The sequence below is a fragment of the Choloepus didactylus genome, chromosome 11 (assembly GCF_015220235.1).
Source record: "Choloepus didactylus isolate mChoDid1 chromosome 11, mChoDid1.pri, whole genome shotgun sequence".
In the NCBI taxonomy this organism is placed as follows: Eukaryota; Metazoa; Chordata; class Mammalia; order Pilosa; family Megalonychidae; genus Choloepus; species Choloepus didactylus.
In genome coordinates this window covers 11,021,143-11,039,428 of record NC_051317.1, presented here as the reverse complement: position 1 = coordinate 11,039,428, position 18,286 = coordinate 11,021,143, and the positions used below count along the sequence as shown (strand labels likewise).

Here is an 18,286-nt window from a genome sequence, read left to right as displayed (position 1 = left end):
ATGATCATTTTCTTCACCATGAAAAAAATCCATTTCTAAAAATATCACAGAGCTTTCTTTCTGATGATGCAAATCAATATAAAACAAAAGCAATACAAATATGTAGAATCTAACAAGGTAATAGGGATAAGTGCAGGATCCTGTGCTGCATAAAACAATAAGCTGTGGACATAGAATGATTTAACAGCATCACGTATACCAAATATTTAGAGGTTTTAAGTTACACTGCAATCAATATGAGTTGATAATATGTGTGGTCCCAGGCAGGATATGTTTAAAGGAGAATGAAAAGCATGAGAAAGGATACAGAAACTAGGTTTCAAAATGAAAATGTTTTGTAGCGTTTAGCCTAACTTAAAGAAGACACAAAGGTGTCTTTATTGAAAATGATTGCCATGCGACCTGTCCATGAGACATCATTGGGTATGCCTTCAAACGTTGGAACTAGGACCAGGGCCTATGTTCAACTCAGCATAAGTAAAACAATGTGAGTAAAACACTGCTGCATCTCACTTGTCAGGGATGTTAGAGGGAATTCAAGTTTTTGATAAGTAACCACAAACTTCCATGTAATGTTGAGCTTCAGTAATCCTAAAAATAAATATTACATAGGAATTCTGTGTTCTTTTTGTTTTCAGTTGTTTCCTCTTCTCTGTAACGACATTCTTAAAATGCACCTCGAAACAATTTATGTACTGGCTGCAGAAATAAAATCAGTACAGAGATAAAATCTGTAACAGAAATACTGTAAAGACTGTGCTATATGTCTGCAATAGTTACCGTGGCCTTTGAAGAACTGAGGTTCCAGGAAATAAAGATTGTGAACTGAGTGGATGGTGATTGGAATTGGTGGGAGGGTGGTGAAGTGAGATGTTTGCTTCTTGTTCTTATGTCTCTGATTTAAAAGAAAAATCACAATGCATTTGTTATTATTATTTTAGTTTAAAATTAAAATTTTGAGGCTTAAAGGGTCTGCTTTAAGAACCTCTTCCTACAGAAACTGGGAAGAGGATATTATTTTTTGAATGTAGACATTTAGTTTTTGACCTGTGGTAAGCCTAGTAAAATAATGCCAGAAATATCATCATTAGCCATGTCTATAAATGCTTTATTCTTGCAGCATTTCTGCATGGGACAACTTAACCTGCCATTTCTCAGGCATTGGCAGCACTTATCAATCCACATTTTCTAAGGAGAGTATTAGGATTCATTTACAACATAGATGGAGGTGGCACACCTCTGAAAGAAAGGATCAGCAAAGGAAAAAGTTACAAGTTCTTAAAAAAATACTAACCTAGGAGCAAGATGGCCAGGATTTGCCCTGGCTTGTTTAAAATGCTTGTAAATAAATAGCGTGGGTCAACTTTTAAATACAGAAGGAGGGACTGTCTGCTGCCAATAAATCTGACGAAAATCAGAAACAGAATCCAAGAGGGTTGCAATATTGTTAGACTTTTCAAGCAGTAAGAGCCATGTAGGAATCCTTCTGTCAACCATAGAAATAATAAATGCTGAGCCATGGGAACATAATCTCAATCAGCACGATGCCACTGCTTTCCAGATTCGCTCACAGAGACCTGCTAATTCCATGCCAAAGCTAGCAGTGGATTTCTCCCTTCTAATCTCCCCTAACGCCTTATTTAATTATTGTCACTGCTCTCTGATCATGCACAGTCCCTTCGGACTCTCATTTCCCAACTGAGTCAGTCAGAGGAGGCTGAGTGTTAGGACATCGTCTAAGACCACAAACCACCTTGTTCCACGTGACAAAACAGAAACAAGAACGATCGGAGCAAGGGGACACCTCAAAGTTTTTCTGGCAACCTCCCTTACCTGTTGGATTATTGACTGGAAGCAAAGAAGGAAAAAGGGATATGAGGGGATTGGGAGATTTCTCTGGTTGATTGGCCAAGGGGAGCTGGTTAGGAGGGAGGAGGAGACCAAGAGGAGGGTGACAGGGTATTTCAGTGCCTTGCAAGATGGCATCACCTCTGCCCTGGCTATACATTATTTTATGGTAAGTAAGACTCTTTTCCCTGCATTTTCCTTTTAGCCCAGGAAAAGGGAAAGCATGTACTTACTGGGTGACTTCTATATCAAGTATATGGAAGAAGCAAGGGATGATGTGGCATATATTGGCAATGGGGTGGACTAGGGTGGATTGTACTCTTCTCGCAGGCTAGATGATGTCCTGGGGAATCTTGAAGATGAAGGAAATCTCTACTCAGAGAACATCAGCCGGATCCTGGACAACTTACTTGAAGGCTATGACAATCGGCTGAGGCCAGGATTTGGAGGTAAGAGGCAGCATCCTTGCTAGAACAAACACCTGTACTTTCTTGTTCCACCCTTGCTCCCAGAGGACTCAGAAGAGAAATAGTGTTTCTAAGTGGTAACGTGCAGTGGTTGTAGAGTGAAGCTGTGTGTGTTCCCATCTGGTCTCTGCTCCTTCCTCAATTTGTGACCCTTTGCAAGTTACTTAAACTCAAGCCTCAGTTTCCTCAACTGTAATGTGGGTGTATGAACACTGCTTGTCTCATAGAGTTGTGTGAGTTTGAATGAGATAAAAAGCACTTTTCATAGCAACTGAATTGCCAGAGTTGAAAAACCCAAAAAGTCCCATGACTGGGACCACGTTAGGATCCAATGGAGATCCCGGCCGTGAGAAGGGACTCTGTGGTCAAGTCATCAGCTCAGTTCCCTAAACACCATTGATGATAATTCCCCCTTCCCTCTGGGCTAATTTCAGGTGCTGTCACTGAAGTCAAAACAGATATTTACGTGACCAGTTTTGGGCCCGTTTCTGACGTGGAGATGGTGAGTGATCTAAGTGATGAGGGGCTTTTTGCTCAGGGGAGGAGGGCTGAGTTCCAAAGCTAGTGATAACCGGCCTTGCCACCATGCCTGGCTCTAGATTCGTGGTGCAATATGTCTGCTCATGTTGAGAGGGCACTGCCATTAGGGCAGGTTGCTTGCTTAATCACCTTCAGGTCTCATGAAGGGCTCTGCCTGAACACTTCAATGTGAGGGACTCTAAGATGATATCCCCTATTATGCACTGGTTCATCTCTACAAAGAGAAGATTTTCTTCCTTTGTAAAGTCCTAGCAAATTTGTTGGAAGAGTTAAAAAAAAAAAAAAAAAAAAAAAGGCCTGCAAAGGTGCTATGTCACATATTGAGGATAACTGTGGAATTTCATCTTTAACTGTCTTTTGTCATTACTGGCATATTTCCTTAAAATGGTAAAGGGAGTCATTTGGAAAGGCTGATACATTGCACTTTCAGGTTGTGGATGGACCAGTAGGTGTTCTTGGGACTCTGTTCCAGGTACAGATGGCTGTTGGATTTGTAAGAGGGTATTTATAGTTCGTGGCAATGGAAATCCATGCTAGTCTTATAGAACAAAGTGAATCACAGTATTCTTTCACACTTCTCATGTAGCATTTTCCCCTAAAATTGAAATATAAGTACTAAAACTGTAATGAACGTAACTATCCCCAAAGAGGTATGTCATTAAATTTTATTAGGAAAATGTAATTCTGGATAAACAGTTATTGAAGACTTTTTTCATCTCTTGCTTTTTGAATTGGCCGGAAGGGAGACAAGAAAGAAGGAATGAGGAAAGAAAAGACAAAAGGGAAGGAGTAAACAACAAAGGGAGAGAGGGCATTAGGAAGAAAACAAGGAAGGGAAGGAAGGAAGGAATTGTTCAAGAGATAAATGTCTTAAAACTTGAGGGAAAAAGAGAGTCAGCATTATTCAGCATATTGTGTGTATGTGTGTGTGTGTGTTTTTTAGCATCATATTTTTTATTTGAGTACTGACACACCATAAGTATAAACAACTACCACCATTTTCTACCATATTTAAGACTGGGGATTCCCGGACTTCTATATTATGCATTTTAAGTGTACTTTTACAATAGGGCCCTATTGTGGCCTGGATTACTATGATGTGAGTATGTTCTGTGCCAAATTATATTATTAAAATACAATCACTACTTGCAGTAATATGTCCCATAAAAGAACATATGAAGTATGCAAAGCAATTATTAGCAACGTTTTGATATAATTGCAAGTTGTTATTTATCATTGACTTTTGCAATGGTCCTTATCATAATTCTTAAGATTTTTTAATGTTATTTCATTAAAGCCTCAAGTTAAAACTCATAATTTTGATTATGCATATTTAAGTGATGCTCCATTTATAGCAATTGTAGTAACATTTGCTTTTATATCCTCTGAGAAAAATAAAAAAGAATTAAGAGTTATCATGGACTTATCAAGTAGTTTATCTATCCTTGGAACTTTAATGAATGTATAGTGATAAATGGAGACCCCTTTGAAGGGGAACAGAGTGAAAAAGGGAATAATTGGACTCACTGATTGTAGAAAGGCCAGGACAGAGCCTAGATTATAAATCTTTTTTTTGTTGCTGTTAGAAAAGTTGTGAGTTTACAGAAAAATCATGCATATAACAGAGTTCCCATATAACACCCTATTACTAACACCTTGCATTAGTGTGGTACATTTGTTTCAATAATGAAAGCACATTTTTATAATTGCACTATTAACCTTAGTCCATGGTTTACCTTAGGGTTCACTTTCTTGTACAGTCCCATGGATTTTTTTTAATTGTTATTTTAATAACATATATACAACCTAAAACTCCCCCTTATAAACACATTCAGATATATATTTCAGTGCTGTTAATTATGTTCACAATGTTGTGCTACCCTACCAACATCCATTACCAAAATACTTTATAAATCTTTTAATCTATCTTCTTCTAAATTAAGGGGTGGGGGAGACATAGCTAAGATGGATGGAAAGATGACTGCCTGAATAGATAAAAAGAGTAGAAATGTTGAGGAGGGTCAAGGTAGGGAGGGATATTATCACCCAGTGTTATCTTATATAATGTTATTACAACCTTTTTAAGTAAGAGGAAAAATAATGACTTTCTGACATCTTAGCTGTCCTGAGAAGTTACTGTCATAAAGAGTTGCTTTACTTCTTAAGTTTTAGGACTGCATTTAAGCTAGTTAATGAACTATTTGCAACTAACCAGCTCCTTAGTCTGCATGAATATCTTATTTTCTCTTAGGAGTATACAATGGATGTTTTCTTCCGCCAGACCTGGACTGATGAGAGGCTGAAATTTGGGGGGCCAACTGAGATTCTGAGTTTGAATAATTTGATGGTCAGTAAAATCTGGACACCTGACACTTTTTTCAGGAATGGCAAGAAATCAATTGCACACAACATGACAACCCCTAATAAGCTCTTCAGAATAATGCAAAATGGAACCATTCTGTATACCATGAGGTGAGGTTTCTCCAATTCTATTCCCACTGCCTAAATATCTGCCCTTTATACTAACTCAGCACCATTTATTTCAACATGCCTAGGCTTACCATCAATGCTGACTGTCCCATGAGGCTTGTTAACTTTCCCATGGATGGCCATGCATGTCCACTGAAGTTTGGCAGCTGTAAGTTTCAGAAAGCTTCTAGAGTCAAATAATGCATTCGCAATATATGATTATTTGGTCATAGCCAGACACTAGATAGTAGGAAGGAAGTATTACTATTACATATTTGGTGGGATTTCAAGAATATACATAATTGATCATGTCTGGCAATCTGATAACATTCCAGAGGTTTTAGTCAGGGAAATTTAAAAAAATATTAAAGCAAATTTACTGCTGGTGTTTGTTTTCTTTTCATATAAACAAGACTTGCTTTGAAAGAAAAAATGACAGCCAGTCAGATTCACTGATAAGTTTAATTTGTTTCAAAAATTCAGATGCTTACCCCAAAAGTGAAATCATATATACATGGAAAAAAGGACCACTTTACTCAGTAGAGGTCCCAGAAGAATCTTCAAGCCTCCTCCAGTATGACCTGATTGGACAAACAGTATCTAGTGAGACAATTAAATCTAACACGGGTAAGGATTTGACCAATGCATGACTGTAATCCTGCGAGTACACTTTCAAAAATTTATTTCTTTTTCCTTTGCCGAAGCCATCCTCAGTTGTGCTTGCCAGATTTGAGGTGATGAGTAACTTTGTATCATATTGATTTTGCAACCAGGTGCATATGAAGTTCCGTATAACCTTGGAATGAGTTGTATTTTATGTGACACAAAGATACCCACCAAAAATCATACTGAACTGAGGTGTCTCTTGGCTGTATCAGTAGCTTTGTTGTGTATTGAAATATGCTTTTGCTTGTTTTCTTCCAGCCCAAGCTAATTTTAAAACCAGCAAAATTTATCTTCAGCTACATTCATTTTTTACACACTGTCAGTGACAATAATACTGATATACATGTCTTCCAACAGGTGAATACGTAATAATGACAGTTTATTTCCACTTGCAAAGGAAGATGGGCTACTTCATGATACAGATATATACTCCTTGCATTATGACAGTCATTCTTTCCCAGGTGTCTTTCTGGATTAATAAGGAGTCTGTCCCAGCGAGAACTGTCTTTGGTAAGCCTCTCTGTTTCTGCCCTAGTTCTATTCATCCTCCACTTCTCATTGCTTCTGTACTTTAAGTGAATATTCACACCAGTGTGCTTTTGCAATCCATGATGGAAATAGACTCCTAACTCATTCAGACACATGTATCATGTAAAATTGACCTCACCTTATCTCAATCTGCATGGTGAATCAACAAAAGATTTTCTCAGCAAGGATCCTAATGACTTTTACGTGTCCTATTTAGGAGTTTTTGGTCTCTATTAGCTTTTTATAACTAAAAAAAAAGAAGAAGACGACAGGAGGTAAAAACAGACATGTAAATTCACCAAATTCACCAGACCAAAGGGCTAAGATATTGAACTCATTAATAAATAAATTAGATCTCACTTCTGTTAGGTTGAACCAGATATAATTGTGATTTTTGTACAATAGGTAAATATCATTAATTTCTTATGGTTCAACCTTATTAATTAGTCCTGGTTATGATGTTTAGAATCACTACAGGTATTAATGAAGCAAAATCAAGTAATAAGAAGAAAATAGCTGTGATGGAAAATCTCATCAGTAAATATTTAAAGTTATGCTTAATGTAACAAAATCAAACTCTTGCTGGGTTTTCATGGTTATGAATTTAATAGTTCATATGGAAGAACTGAGCTGAACCAAAATTGCAAATAAATCTTGATTTCCCATTTAATTGATTAGACTATCTCTGTTTTTTTTTTTTTTTTTTTGGGGGGGGGTTAATTATAAAAGAATAACCACCAGTGTTTTACATGTCCAAAATTGTATAAATTCTCCAAGTCAGAATTCAAGAAAGAAAACCATTAGCAGATGGGTTATTAAACTGTTATTTTCTCATTAGTAAACATTTTACTTTAAACCTAAGCAAGAAATTAAAACCTTGAGGTCCAAAGTCTTATGTTCATCATTCAGACCTGGTAGACTTCTTAAATACAAAGAAAGAAGTTATCAGTTACTGAAATTGGCTAGACATTCAAGTTTTTGCTTAAGGGATAACAATTTGCTTTATATTTTCCCAAGCATTAAACCTTTAGAATTTATTATGACTTTAATAATTGAAGGGTACAAAACTGATATGTTATCATTTTTATGATAATGTCTAATCCATCTAATAATATCTAACAACACCTAGCTAATATCCATGACTATTTTGAAATATAATTGAAATATAATACAATTTTGAAATAAAATATAGCACAAATTACTCTGAATTTATAGAATACTTAATCCTCTCCACCAATATGTTCTCATTTATCTTACTACAGGCTTCAAAATGTAAACACTCTATTTCCCATTCTTTTTCATTTTAGGAATCACTACTGTTTTAACCATGACAACTTTAAGCATCAGTGCCCGGCATTCTCTGCCCAAAGTGTCGTATGCAACTGCCATGGATTGGTTCATAGCTGTTTGCTTTGCTTTCGTCTTCTCTGCCCTTATTGAGTTTGCAGCTGTAAACTACTTTACCAATCTTCAGACACAGAAGGCCAGAAGGAAGGCACAAATTGCATCTCCATCTCCAGTGACACTATCAAAAGCGACTGAACGCTTGGAAGCTGAGATTGTTTTGGTAACAGTTTAATTTTCTAATGTTATCCACCATGTAGGAAAAGGTAGCCCAAACAGCATTTCAATCAATTAAATAGCTCAGAAGTAATATTAGTCATGCACCTTCCATAACTCTGGTTCCAATAGCAAGGCCCACTTCTCTTCCAACTTCACAGGAAAAAGTCAAGGAACAATCCTTCCTCTATCTTTGCTGTAAATTTTTCACATTTTTTTTTAATCACCCTCACTATTATGGGCAGATTCTAGGCTCTCAGAGGAGACTAGAAATTTCTTCTTAGCCTTTAGATGTTTTCTTTGAATATGTTCACTTAAACCAACTAGGGAGAACAAAGCAAAAACACACACATATATATGTGTGCGTGTGTGTGTGTATATACATATATATACATATATATTCCAAAACATATATATGTGAATGTGTATACATGTATAAATATATATGTGAATGTGTATACACGTATAATACACATAATAGATTCTTAATGAAGCTTTAGAGTCTTGTTAGAAATCCATGTGCTGCTTTATTTCATGAGGACATGATGTGAATATTAGGTTCTATGAATGTTGGATCATAACCCAAGAATTTGATTCACATGAAAACATTCTTATATTTATATATATATATATTAAATACACATAGATTAATGAATTTTTATTCAGGGGCTTATAATCAGTGAAAAATACCCATAAATTTAAGTTTAGATTTGGTGTGTCTAAGCATTGGTCCCCAAAGATTTTTGAATTAGAAAAAAATGTTAGTATTAATAATTTCAGGATCTTAAATACCCACTTAACAATTTCAATTTCATATATGATCAAACACCACAGTTAAGCTGTACACACTTTTTAAAACCAGGCAATAGAACTGATTGACAAACGTAAATTATTATTTCAATAGGAACCCCAAAAAGTAGCTCTTAGAAAAAAGGAAATTTTTGCTTTGTAAAGTAATGTAGATACATTGAACTGGGAATTCCTTTATAATTGATTCATTCTAGTAACATTTCTATATCTCAATTTTGTATGCCGCCTACCTACCTTGAGATCTAAACCTTAGTTTAATTTTATGATAAAAATTACAAAACTGCATACTTTCTACTTCTCAAATACCCAGACATTTTGTGGCTAAAATGGTGTTGTTTTTTTTAGTAGAGAAGTTGTAGGTTAACAGAAAAACTATGCATAAAATAAAGTAAAATGATGAGAATTTTCTTATTGAAATAATTATTGCCATAATTATTGTGGAAATAAATTGTATTTTAAATTTTTTCTTGAGTTATCTCTCATTAAAAGGAAAGTTTGCATACCAGTGATCTAATTACCTAATATTGCAAATGGAAAAACAGTTTCAGGGAAGAAATATGTTAGCTTCTATTTGGTAGCAAAACTAAGATTTGATCCCAGAACTCCTGCTATTCAGAACACTGGAGAGACTGAGCCCTTCCCTTCCTCAACAGTTTCAGAGACTGAAATACACCTATGCACATATCACTGGATAAAATATTTTCAGAATGTAGGTGAAGTCACTCCCAAAATTCTTCCCTTGATTCAGTGGCTTTTTCTTTCTGTCTATATGATTTGAAAGGTCATCAAAATAGAAATCTATAACCAAAATAGGCAATTCTGAAGACATGTTCCAAAACATCTGAAAACCACATTTTTCAGGCAAGATAAATTCCAAAACTTTTGAGACTTAATTTTCATTTGCCATAATAAGAGAATCTTTTATAAGCAACATGTTTATATAGATATGTAATACACATATTATCCAGAGGCCGTATCTTACCCTTAACATGTATCTTAGAGGAAGAATTAATGTTTATCAGAATTCATTTTACCGGTTTCTTATTTGAGAAATATAGTAACATTAAGAAAAACTCATGAGAAACAGGATAAAAAAAAGTAATTCCAATAATTTTGAATAAGCTTATTGATCACATATTGAAACAGAAAGAAAGACCAAATATTGTACTTCAACTTTCTTGGAATATATAGTACTGATACAAACATGATTTCAATTCCCTGGAAAAAACATAGAATTACCATCCCCTCAGACTGTTATTTTAAACTTATAACTTATTAATAAGATGAAATTTAAGATTTCAGGACTTCATATATCTCATACCATCCTAACAAAGTAACATGTAATGAGTAGGTCCTTTGGGAAGCTGGACAAAAATTTCACTTAAATCACCTGAAAGTTCTTTTTTCTTGCCAGTTAACTTCCTTTTTATGAAAAATTATATTTCTGAAACTGGCTCCAATTAAAGTACTTTAAGGCCATGAAAAGGAAAACAATTATTTCTAAAAGTCTAACTCAACATGTAAAAGTAAAAATAAAAAAGAAATAACCAAACCAAACCTTGAAGGTATCAAAATTAAGTATAGGTGATTACATAGAATATTCACAGCTCATTTGTTCTTGCAAGACCTTGGTAGTTTGCCTTACATAATGCAGAGGAACAAACATAAATAACCTGCTTGTGATTTATACAACAAAATCGTATATTGTGATTGTAAGGTCATTTTTTTTTCTTTCAAATACCATGACATTTAAAAACATCTATACAGTTATAATCAAAATAACATTGTTTTGAGTAAGTTGGACATTGAAATAACAAACTAATGTAGTGGATTTGAATTGAAATTAATGCTTCACATTTCATGTGATTGTAAGTTATAGATTTATTGTGCTCATTGCTGTCCATAGGAAACTACTTAGAATGGATATGGGGGGAAAGTTTATCACTTTTATTTTGACCTTGGAATTTAATATAGTCTTGCCATAGATTCTGGCATTTTAAATCTAGTACACAAACCCAAAAAAGACACCTCTTTTAATTTTTTAGGCTGTCTAAAGCAAATACCATGAAATGGGCTGGCTTAAACAATGGGAATTTATTAGCGTTCTGTTTTGAGGGCAGGAAAATATCCAAATCAAGACATCGTCAAGGTGATGCTTTCCCCCTAAGACTGTGGCCTTTTGGGGTTGACTGCTGGTGACCCTTGGTCCTCAGCTTGCCACATGGCAAGGCACACAGCAGCATCTTTGGGTCTCTCCCTTCTCTTCTGGGTTTCGTTGATTTCAGCATCTTTGGCTTCCTCTCTCTGTCTCTGTATGAGATGGGTCACACCCTAACTGAAGTAGCTTCATCAAAAGTTCACACCCACAGGACTTCTAAGAACATGTTTTTTTCTGGGGTACAAACAGCTTCAAATCACTCAACACCTTAAAGCTAAGTCTTCAGAATTGCACTGTAGACTAATTATCATTCTGTTTTTAAGGTACTTGAAATTTTTTTCAGGTTTTGAGAAATTGTCTACAGCATCTTTCATGCTCATGTGTTGACTTTCCTTGTTGTTTTAACTGATATTCTATCTTGGCATTGGAAAGTTAGTCCTGTTCTCATGGTTTCAAAACCCACTGTGTGTCTGGGGTTGACCATTATTGCATGGGAGATCCGGTTTGGATGTTGACCCCATTTTGGATGGTTTGCTAATTTACTTGTTGTTTTAAAGGTATAAGCCCTCATCACTATGTTTGAGAATGAATGGTGTCCTACATCTACACACCCATCCACACACCCAATATGCCTTGTCTTTTTCGCAGAGGCTGTGAAAACAGACGAAAACTTTGTTACTCTGGACAACATATTTATGCTGCTCATATTGTTATTCATTTCCTTTTGCTTCTTTTCCTCTGATAACTATTCATTGAGAACCCACTGATTTACTGAATCGTTAATACTGTAAGGATTTGTTAAGAGCTTTTGTGTGTCAGGCCCTGTGTGGAATGCTAAGGACACATAGCAAGTGAAACCAAGAGGGCCTCTTCCCTAATGGAGCTCCTCGCCTAGCATGAAGAGAGGTAAATCAAATGAGCCATCGCATTACATTGTGATAAAGGCTGTGGTTAGAGATGTGTAGTGGGATGGAGAAGAACTATGCAGGAGTATATAAATCAGTCTGGAGGGTCATCACTTCTGCAGGAAGTGATGTCTACGCTGAAACCAGAAAGATGTGCCTGGCCCTGTGCTGGAAGCATGAAGCCAGTTTCTAAAAACTTGGGTGTAGAGAGAACAAAACATATATCCTGCACTTCTCTTCAAGGTGGAGATGTCTGCTAGGCTATTACCATGTTGCCTTGTACCTATGTAGAGATATCTGAAGGACAGGATTTGAAAGATTTACCTCTCCTCTTTCAAATATTGCCATGATTCCTTTAATTACCATCATTTATCCCTTGAAATATCTTTGAAACAGGATTGAATTAAGCCCATAAGAGACCCTAAGCAACAGAAAGATGATACGTTTTCCCAGTAGTTGTGCCATTGTATGATTTACGGGGAGGGTAGAGTGGATTGGATGAGGGTGTAGGTTAACTCTTTCCTGCATACCATCTGCTAAATCCCCTCCCAACACTTCTTCATCCTGCACCCTATAAACATTCTAATATGGCTTCCAAATATTCTCTAGCACCACTGTCCCACCAGATTACTATCAATAAGCTGCTTCTCTGTAGAAATTTGGGGATCATTTCTGCCCCCAACTCTACCAGTTGTAAGAGTAAATATAAGAAAATACAACAGAGTCCTAATTTTCCTCATGATAATTCATACGATGCTTTGTAAATATATGAAATACTACAGGTTTTAAAAAATATTTCCCTTATTTTTGGTGCCCTGCATTGCTGGTTCTAAAAGCAGGTGCATAATCTGTCCCTTGAATAAAGCAGCCTTGGTTAGAATATCTCCATTGAGGGGTAACACACTGCCGCCACCCCCTTCATATGTTAGACTCACTGAATATTATATCAAAATTGGTCTAAAAACTTCCCAAATGCCTTATCACTACATCAAATAATCAATGGTCATAATGTCCACTTTACTCAAAGTAGCTTTGCAATATGGCATTATTCAAAACAAGGCAGTGGTCTAAAAATACCCAAGGCAGGATGGCACTCAGCAGCAGGGGAGTCCTGGAAAAATTCAAAAACCACAGGTGTTCCACTCAAAACAGTGACAGCCCCAAGCTGAGCCCTCATCTGGACTCTGACAAAAGCCTATTTTACCATCAGCTGAAGCTTTGGGGCTTACAATAGTGCAGGCAGGGTCTGATGCAAACCTTGAATATTTTGCAAAATTGGCTTTCTTTTCATTTCAGAAATCCAATGTGTTTCTTCTAAATTTGTGTCCAGTTTCCTCTTGATGCCAATTCCCAATTACCCAGGAGCTGATTATCTAGCATGTGGGTTAGTCAGGCCTTTTGCATTTCCTTTAGCAGATTGTATTTGCGGCCTGCTAGAAATTTCCCCACTCATTACTGATGGGCAGTGGGAAAGTTATGAGTCCAAACCAGCAACTCTCAACAAGGGGTGTGCCCCCTACCAGGTGACGTCTGGCAACGTATGGGGTCATTTTTGGTTGCTGTGACTGAGAAAGGGGGCACTATTGGTATCCTTTGAGAAGAGGCAAGGAATGCTGATAAAAATCCTATGATGCACAGTACGGCCTGCCCCCGCCCCCCCCGCCATGAAGAGGGATCCCAACCAAAATGCCAGTGTTGAAGTTGAGGTTGAAGAACAGTGCTGTGAATCCTAAAACTGATGGAAAGAATAGCATGATAATGACTAACGGCATGCTTTTTGGGTCTGAGAGGGATTTAATATAGGCCTTTCCATGTATGAACTGGGTAAGCTTCCTCCTTAAACCTCCTGTCCTTAGTCTTTTATCTCTAAGATGAAAATTCTATTCATTTTACAGATTTTTGCAAGGAATAAATGAGATAATGCACACGAAGTGCCTGGCAGTGCAAGTTAATAGTAAGCATTTAGATATGGGATATATAGAATACAATATTAAAATATAATGCAACAAAATAAAATTTTTTGTTCCCTTCTCTTTACCTGCCCACTCCGACTTTTGAAATATTTAGATTTTCATTCACTTATTCATTCCTGCATCTGTTTACTAAGTATATACTATGGTCTCTCCCCTGGGTAGACACTGAGGACACTCATGCATGAGAATAATATGCCTTCTACCATTAATATTTCTTGTTAGGAAGGGAGGTAAAATACTGTAGAAATAATTAGGCTTACAAGGGAGAATGTAATAACAGCTAAAAGTTGTAACAGCTAAATAGGCAGAAAAATGACAAAGGCTGGGCGAATCAGTGATGTTAGATGATCCTGAGTTTGGTATCAAAAACTTTGAAGGAAAAATAAAAATGGGGTATATAGGGAAGGTTATTTCAGGAAAAGAAGAAATAAAGTAAAGGTATATGACTGGTCAGGATGAGAGACACATGCATGTTGTAGATAAAATTAAGATTTGCTGAGAAAAATATGTATATATAAGATAACTTGAAGTTTAGGTAAAATATATGACATATGATAAGTGAGTTATGAAATTGCAATCTATGGCTTTCTGACTCTGCTGCCCTCTTCACTCCTAGATAAACCTCCTTAGTTGTTTGAGGAAGGAGATGGGGAAAGCGAAATAGTATTGTGGAAGACATTTAATTCCAGGCTAATGTCATTGCGCTTACATTTTTCATATTATTTGATTCTGAATGGAATCCTTTAACTCTGGACTTAATTTATCAATCATAATTAATCCCATTTTGGCAATGCTAAGACAGTCACATCTCCCACATCTCTAAAGAAAGGGAGGAGGGAATAATGCCTTATATTTCTGTAATCACCTTTTCATCTCAGTAAGCTAGGCATGTTTTCCCTGCTTTCACCTAAAAAAGAAAGAAATACAGGTCTCAGACAGGAAATGCAAGTTAATAAAACTGAAGATGAGTCTAGAAAGAAAGTCTTCTATGAAGTTCTGTTCACTTTCTGCTCCATAATAATCCTTAAACATTCTACTAGAGGAGAGAACTTTAGGGTTTCATCCTTATAGGAAGAGGATGACTTTTTTGAGGATGAAATAGTGACACATTTTGTGCTCTCATGTGGAGAATATTTTAATTACATGTTTAATGGATGAACACTCAAATTAGGGTCTGAGAAGCCTGATGGAAAGCTCTTGGAAGATGGTACTGTGTTGCTTCTCTAAGAGAGTCAGCATGCATTTGAAACCAAAATACCACTATTCTAGTCCTATCCATGCACTGTTCGGTGACCATGGGTGTAGAATCCCTCAACTATCACATATTTTAATAGAAAGTGTCAGTCATTTCATGTCAAAGGTCAGCAGACTAGGCCATCTGCTCTTTTAAACTCTCTTGTACCTCCAAGACCTATGATTTATTTAATTCTGACCCAAGTGCTTAGCATAGCACTGGGCCAGTATATTCTTTGCTTGAAATTTGCTGTCAGATCAATTGCATGTCAAATCAGACTTGACTGCACAGACCCACTTTTGCTTTTGATGAAGAAACAGATTTTCCCATGGCCCCTAAAAGCACACTGGGCTTGCACCCTCTGTGATGACTATTATTGTTTAGATACCGACTTGCATTCAGGAGAGGAACAGAAAGACAACAGGTTCTTGGGGTTGCTTCCTGCAGTCCAAATGTCACCACAGTGGCGGGTCATTCTGGTCCTGTGGCTCAACCAGCACCGGGGAGGCGGCTGCTTCATCCTGTAGCTGCTGGGATGCTGGCTAAAGCCATGGGATGCTACCCACGTGGGTAACACACCCTGCCAGGCAGCAAAGTGGTGATTTTGCTGCCAGGGAGGAAACAAGACCATTTTACAAGAGCAGAGATAATGCACAGCAAGTGTTTGAAGGCAGAGACCCAGCAAGGACAAGAGTGTCTATTATAGGATGTAGGCAAGAAAAGGTAAGAATCAGAGGTCAGTCCCCTAGAATCCAACAGCATGGACGGAAGTCTATGTCAAACAGGATCACAGTCTCTGACCAAGACCGACACTTTAGAGTAGAGATGAGAAAACAGTGGGGTGACACAAGTACTGAAATTGGCCATTGCTATTTATTACTGTATTAATGACTGTGTGATCAAGGGCAAGGTGTTCCTTGCCCAGCCCCTAGGCTTCTCGCCTGTCAAACAATGCATTAAACACCCCGTTCAAGAAAAGAATTGGTTGTCAATGATTTCAGTGGAATAGAAAATCTAATGATAGAAAAGAACCTACAGCAATTCTGAGGTTAGTAAATGGGTTAAGATGGAGGAACACCACTGGAGAAGTTCTGAATAAGAAGAAAGCTTCAAAATATAACTTCTGGGTGAAGAGGCAGGGATATTTCAAAAGGTGAGCAATCTTCTCACTCAATTTAAATGCTCTACTACTGGCCCTTGACTTACATGAGTTTCTTTTTAATTTCTTTTTATCTCACCAGTTCAAACTTGTATGTGTGGGGATGAAAAAGTAGTTTGGGTACTTGACTGAAAGAATGATATCCATTCACTGAGCTGTTAGTCTCTTGTGTTAAGTAATTGTTCACTTATTCCGAATTGGAACCTCCTCTCCATTTCCCACACCCTTTGCCCCCACCCCAGACAAATGTGTAACCAGGAGGCCAATAAGCCTTTGCAACCTGGCTCATCTCTTCCTAATGGTACAATATGCAACGCTATTTCTGGGACATGGACTGTGTTTAGCATCAGTTGCTGATTTACTGCAGTGTAAGAAGAAATGTTGGATGTAAGCAAATCAAATATTTATATGTGTGTGTGTGTATATAAATATATTTGTGTTTAAGCCTTTTTATGGAAAAGTAGTACCTCCAAATACTATTAAGAATTTGTTAATGTCTTTCTTTACATAGTAAGCAAATACTCAATAAATAGTTGTTAATGATGAAAAAATGAATAAGATAAGTGATCACTATCTTTTTATCTAAGCTGATGATTTGTGACTTTCTTCCACAGCACCCTGATGCCAAGTACAATCTGAAGAAAAGAATCACTTCTCTGACCTTGCCAATAGTTCCTTCCTCTGAGGCCAGCAAAGTCCTCACCAGAGCTCCCATCTTGCAATCCACACCTGTCACCCCACCGCCACTCTCTCCAGACTTTGGAGGCACAAGTAAAATAGACCAGTATTCCCGCATTCTCTTCCCGATTGCATTTGCAGGATTTAACCTTGTATACTGGGTAGTTTACCTTTCCAAAGACACGATGGAAGTGAGTGGCAGTGTTGAATAGTCTGTAGCCAGGACAACTTGGATACAACAAGATTTCATTTTCTTTATATATATAAAAAAAAAAATAGAATGGAGATTTATGTAGATGCTTTTCAAATCATGAACTCAAAATTGAAAATCTGTAACAAATAGCTCTGAATAAGCATGTATGGGCCATAAAAGCAATAATGTTACCCCTCAAAATTGGAAGTTGAAGGTTGCTGAAAAATACGACTTTTCAGTACATTAGAGAAAACTCTTATAAGTGGGTAAGATGGATTCAAGATGACTTTGCCCAAATTTTCTTTCGTCGTTGAATGTTTTAATTGCCACTGTGAATAACATTTACCACAAAGCAAATATAAGAAGAAATGTTGACACCTCCAAAGGTTACCTTAAAATATGTTTATTTTGGCTTAGTTCCAGGAGAGCAAAATTATGCATACTGCCTAAATATGTATCAGTAGCTTAATGCCAGCATGTTGGAGGTCTTTATGCTAGTAAAATGGCTTTCAGTTGCATTGTAAAGCCTACATTGAGTTTAGCCATTTGTTTTTAACCTCTTTGTGCTTTTACCTCAATAAAGTACAGTGTTTGTATACATATGCATTGTACATGGATCATAAACTATGTATGCATCTGTACATAGCTTTGGTTATTCTTTTAATCTCTCTCTTTAAAATTATATGGTTAATACAATTCCATGAAGTTGCAGAAAAATGGTGATTAAAAGGAAGCCTTGTATATTATGATTGTGGTTACAGCTCTCCTGTTTTTCACCTTTCTAATTACAAAGATAAATAAAAGAAACAGTAAATATGGTACTCTGTATCTGCTTGCTTAACTAGGGAGAAAAGGTTCCTTAGGTATGAAGAAATGAGGAGTCACCTCTATTCCATTTGTAGTCTACCTGGTGACTCTAAGAGGCAAAAGGTAGAGAACCAGCCCCAGTCACCTAGGTCTACAAAGAAACTTGAGTTGGTATTCAAATAATCATAATCCTTCACCTCCCTCCTGCTCAACCAACAGTGAAAAATGAATGCAACTCATCTCCCTCTCTACTATTCCATCTCTTCCTGATGTTTACTCTGTTTCTCCTAC

At 36.8% G+C, this 18,286-nt stretch overlaps 1 protein-coding gene across 2 annotated transcripts; it reads left to right on the top strand.

The window, feature by feature from the left end:
* The first annotated feature begins 1,938 nt into the window (after positions 1–1,938).
* Positions 1,939–17,918, top strand: GABRA6 (gamma-aminobutyric acid type A receptor subunit alpha6). Of its 2 annotated transcripts, XR_005210929.1 has the most exons (10): positions 1,939–2,017; positions 2,179–2,297; positions 2,750–2,817; positions 5,107–5,327; positions 5,411–5,493; positions 5,808–5,951; positions 6,348–6,500; positions 7,826–8,085; positions 16,560–16,704; positions 16,932–16,950. XR_005210929.1 is itself a non-coding variant. In XM_037799068.1 (9 exons), the coding sequence occupies exons 1-9, from the start codon at positions 1,980–1,982 to the stop codon at positions 17,205–17,207; spliced, it is 1,362 nt and encodes a 453-aa protein (XP_037654996.1). In that variant the 5' UTR covers positions 1,939–1,979; the 3' UTR covers positions 17,208–17,918. The 2 variants fall into 2 exon arrangements, 1 of the variants encoding a protein (XP_037654996.1); XM_037799068.1 differs by lacking the exon at positions 16,560–16,704 and having other exon boundaries at positions 16,932–17,918.
* The last annotated feature ends 368 nt before the right edge of the window (positions 17,919–18,286 follow it).

Excerpts from the sequence above, each read along its gene's own strand:
- GABRA6 (XM_037799068.1), top strand. The coding sequence starts at position 1,980 with ATGGCATCACCTCTGCCCTGGCTATACATTATTTTATG. Across the intron at positions 5,328-5,410 it reads ACCATTCTGTATACCATGAG|GCTTACCATCAATGCTGACT; the intron begins GTGAGGTTTCTC and ends CAACATGCCTAG. Across the intron at positions 5,952-6,347 it reads GACAATTAAATCTAACACGG|GTGAATACGTAATAATGACA; the intron begins GTAAGGATTTGA and ends GTCTTCCAACAG.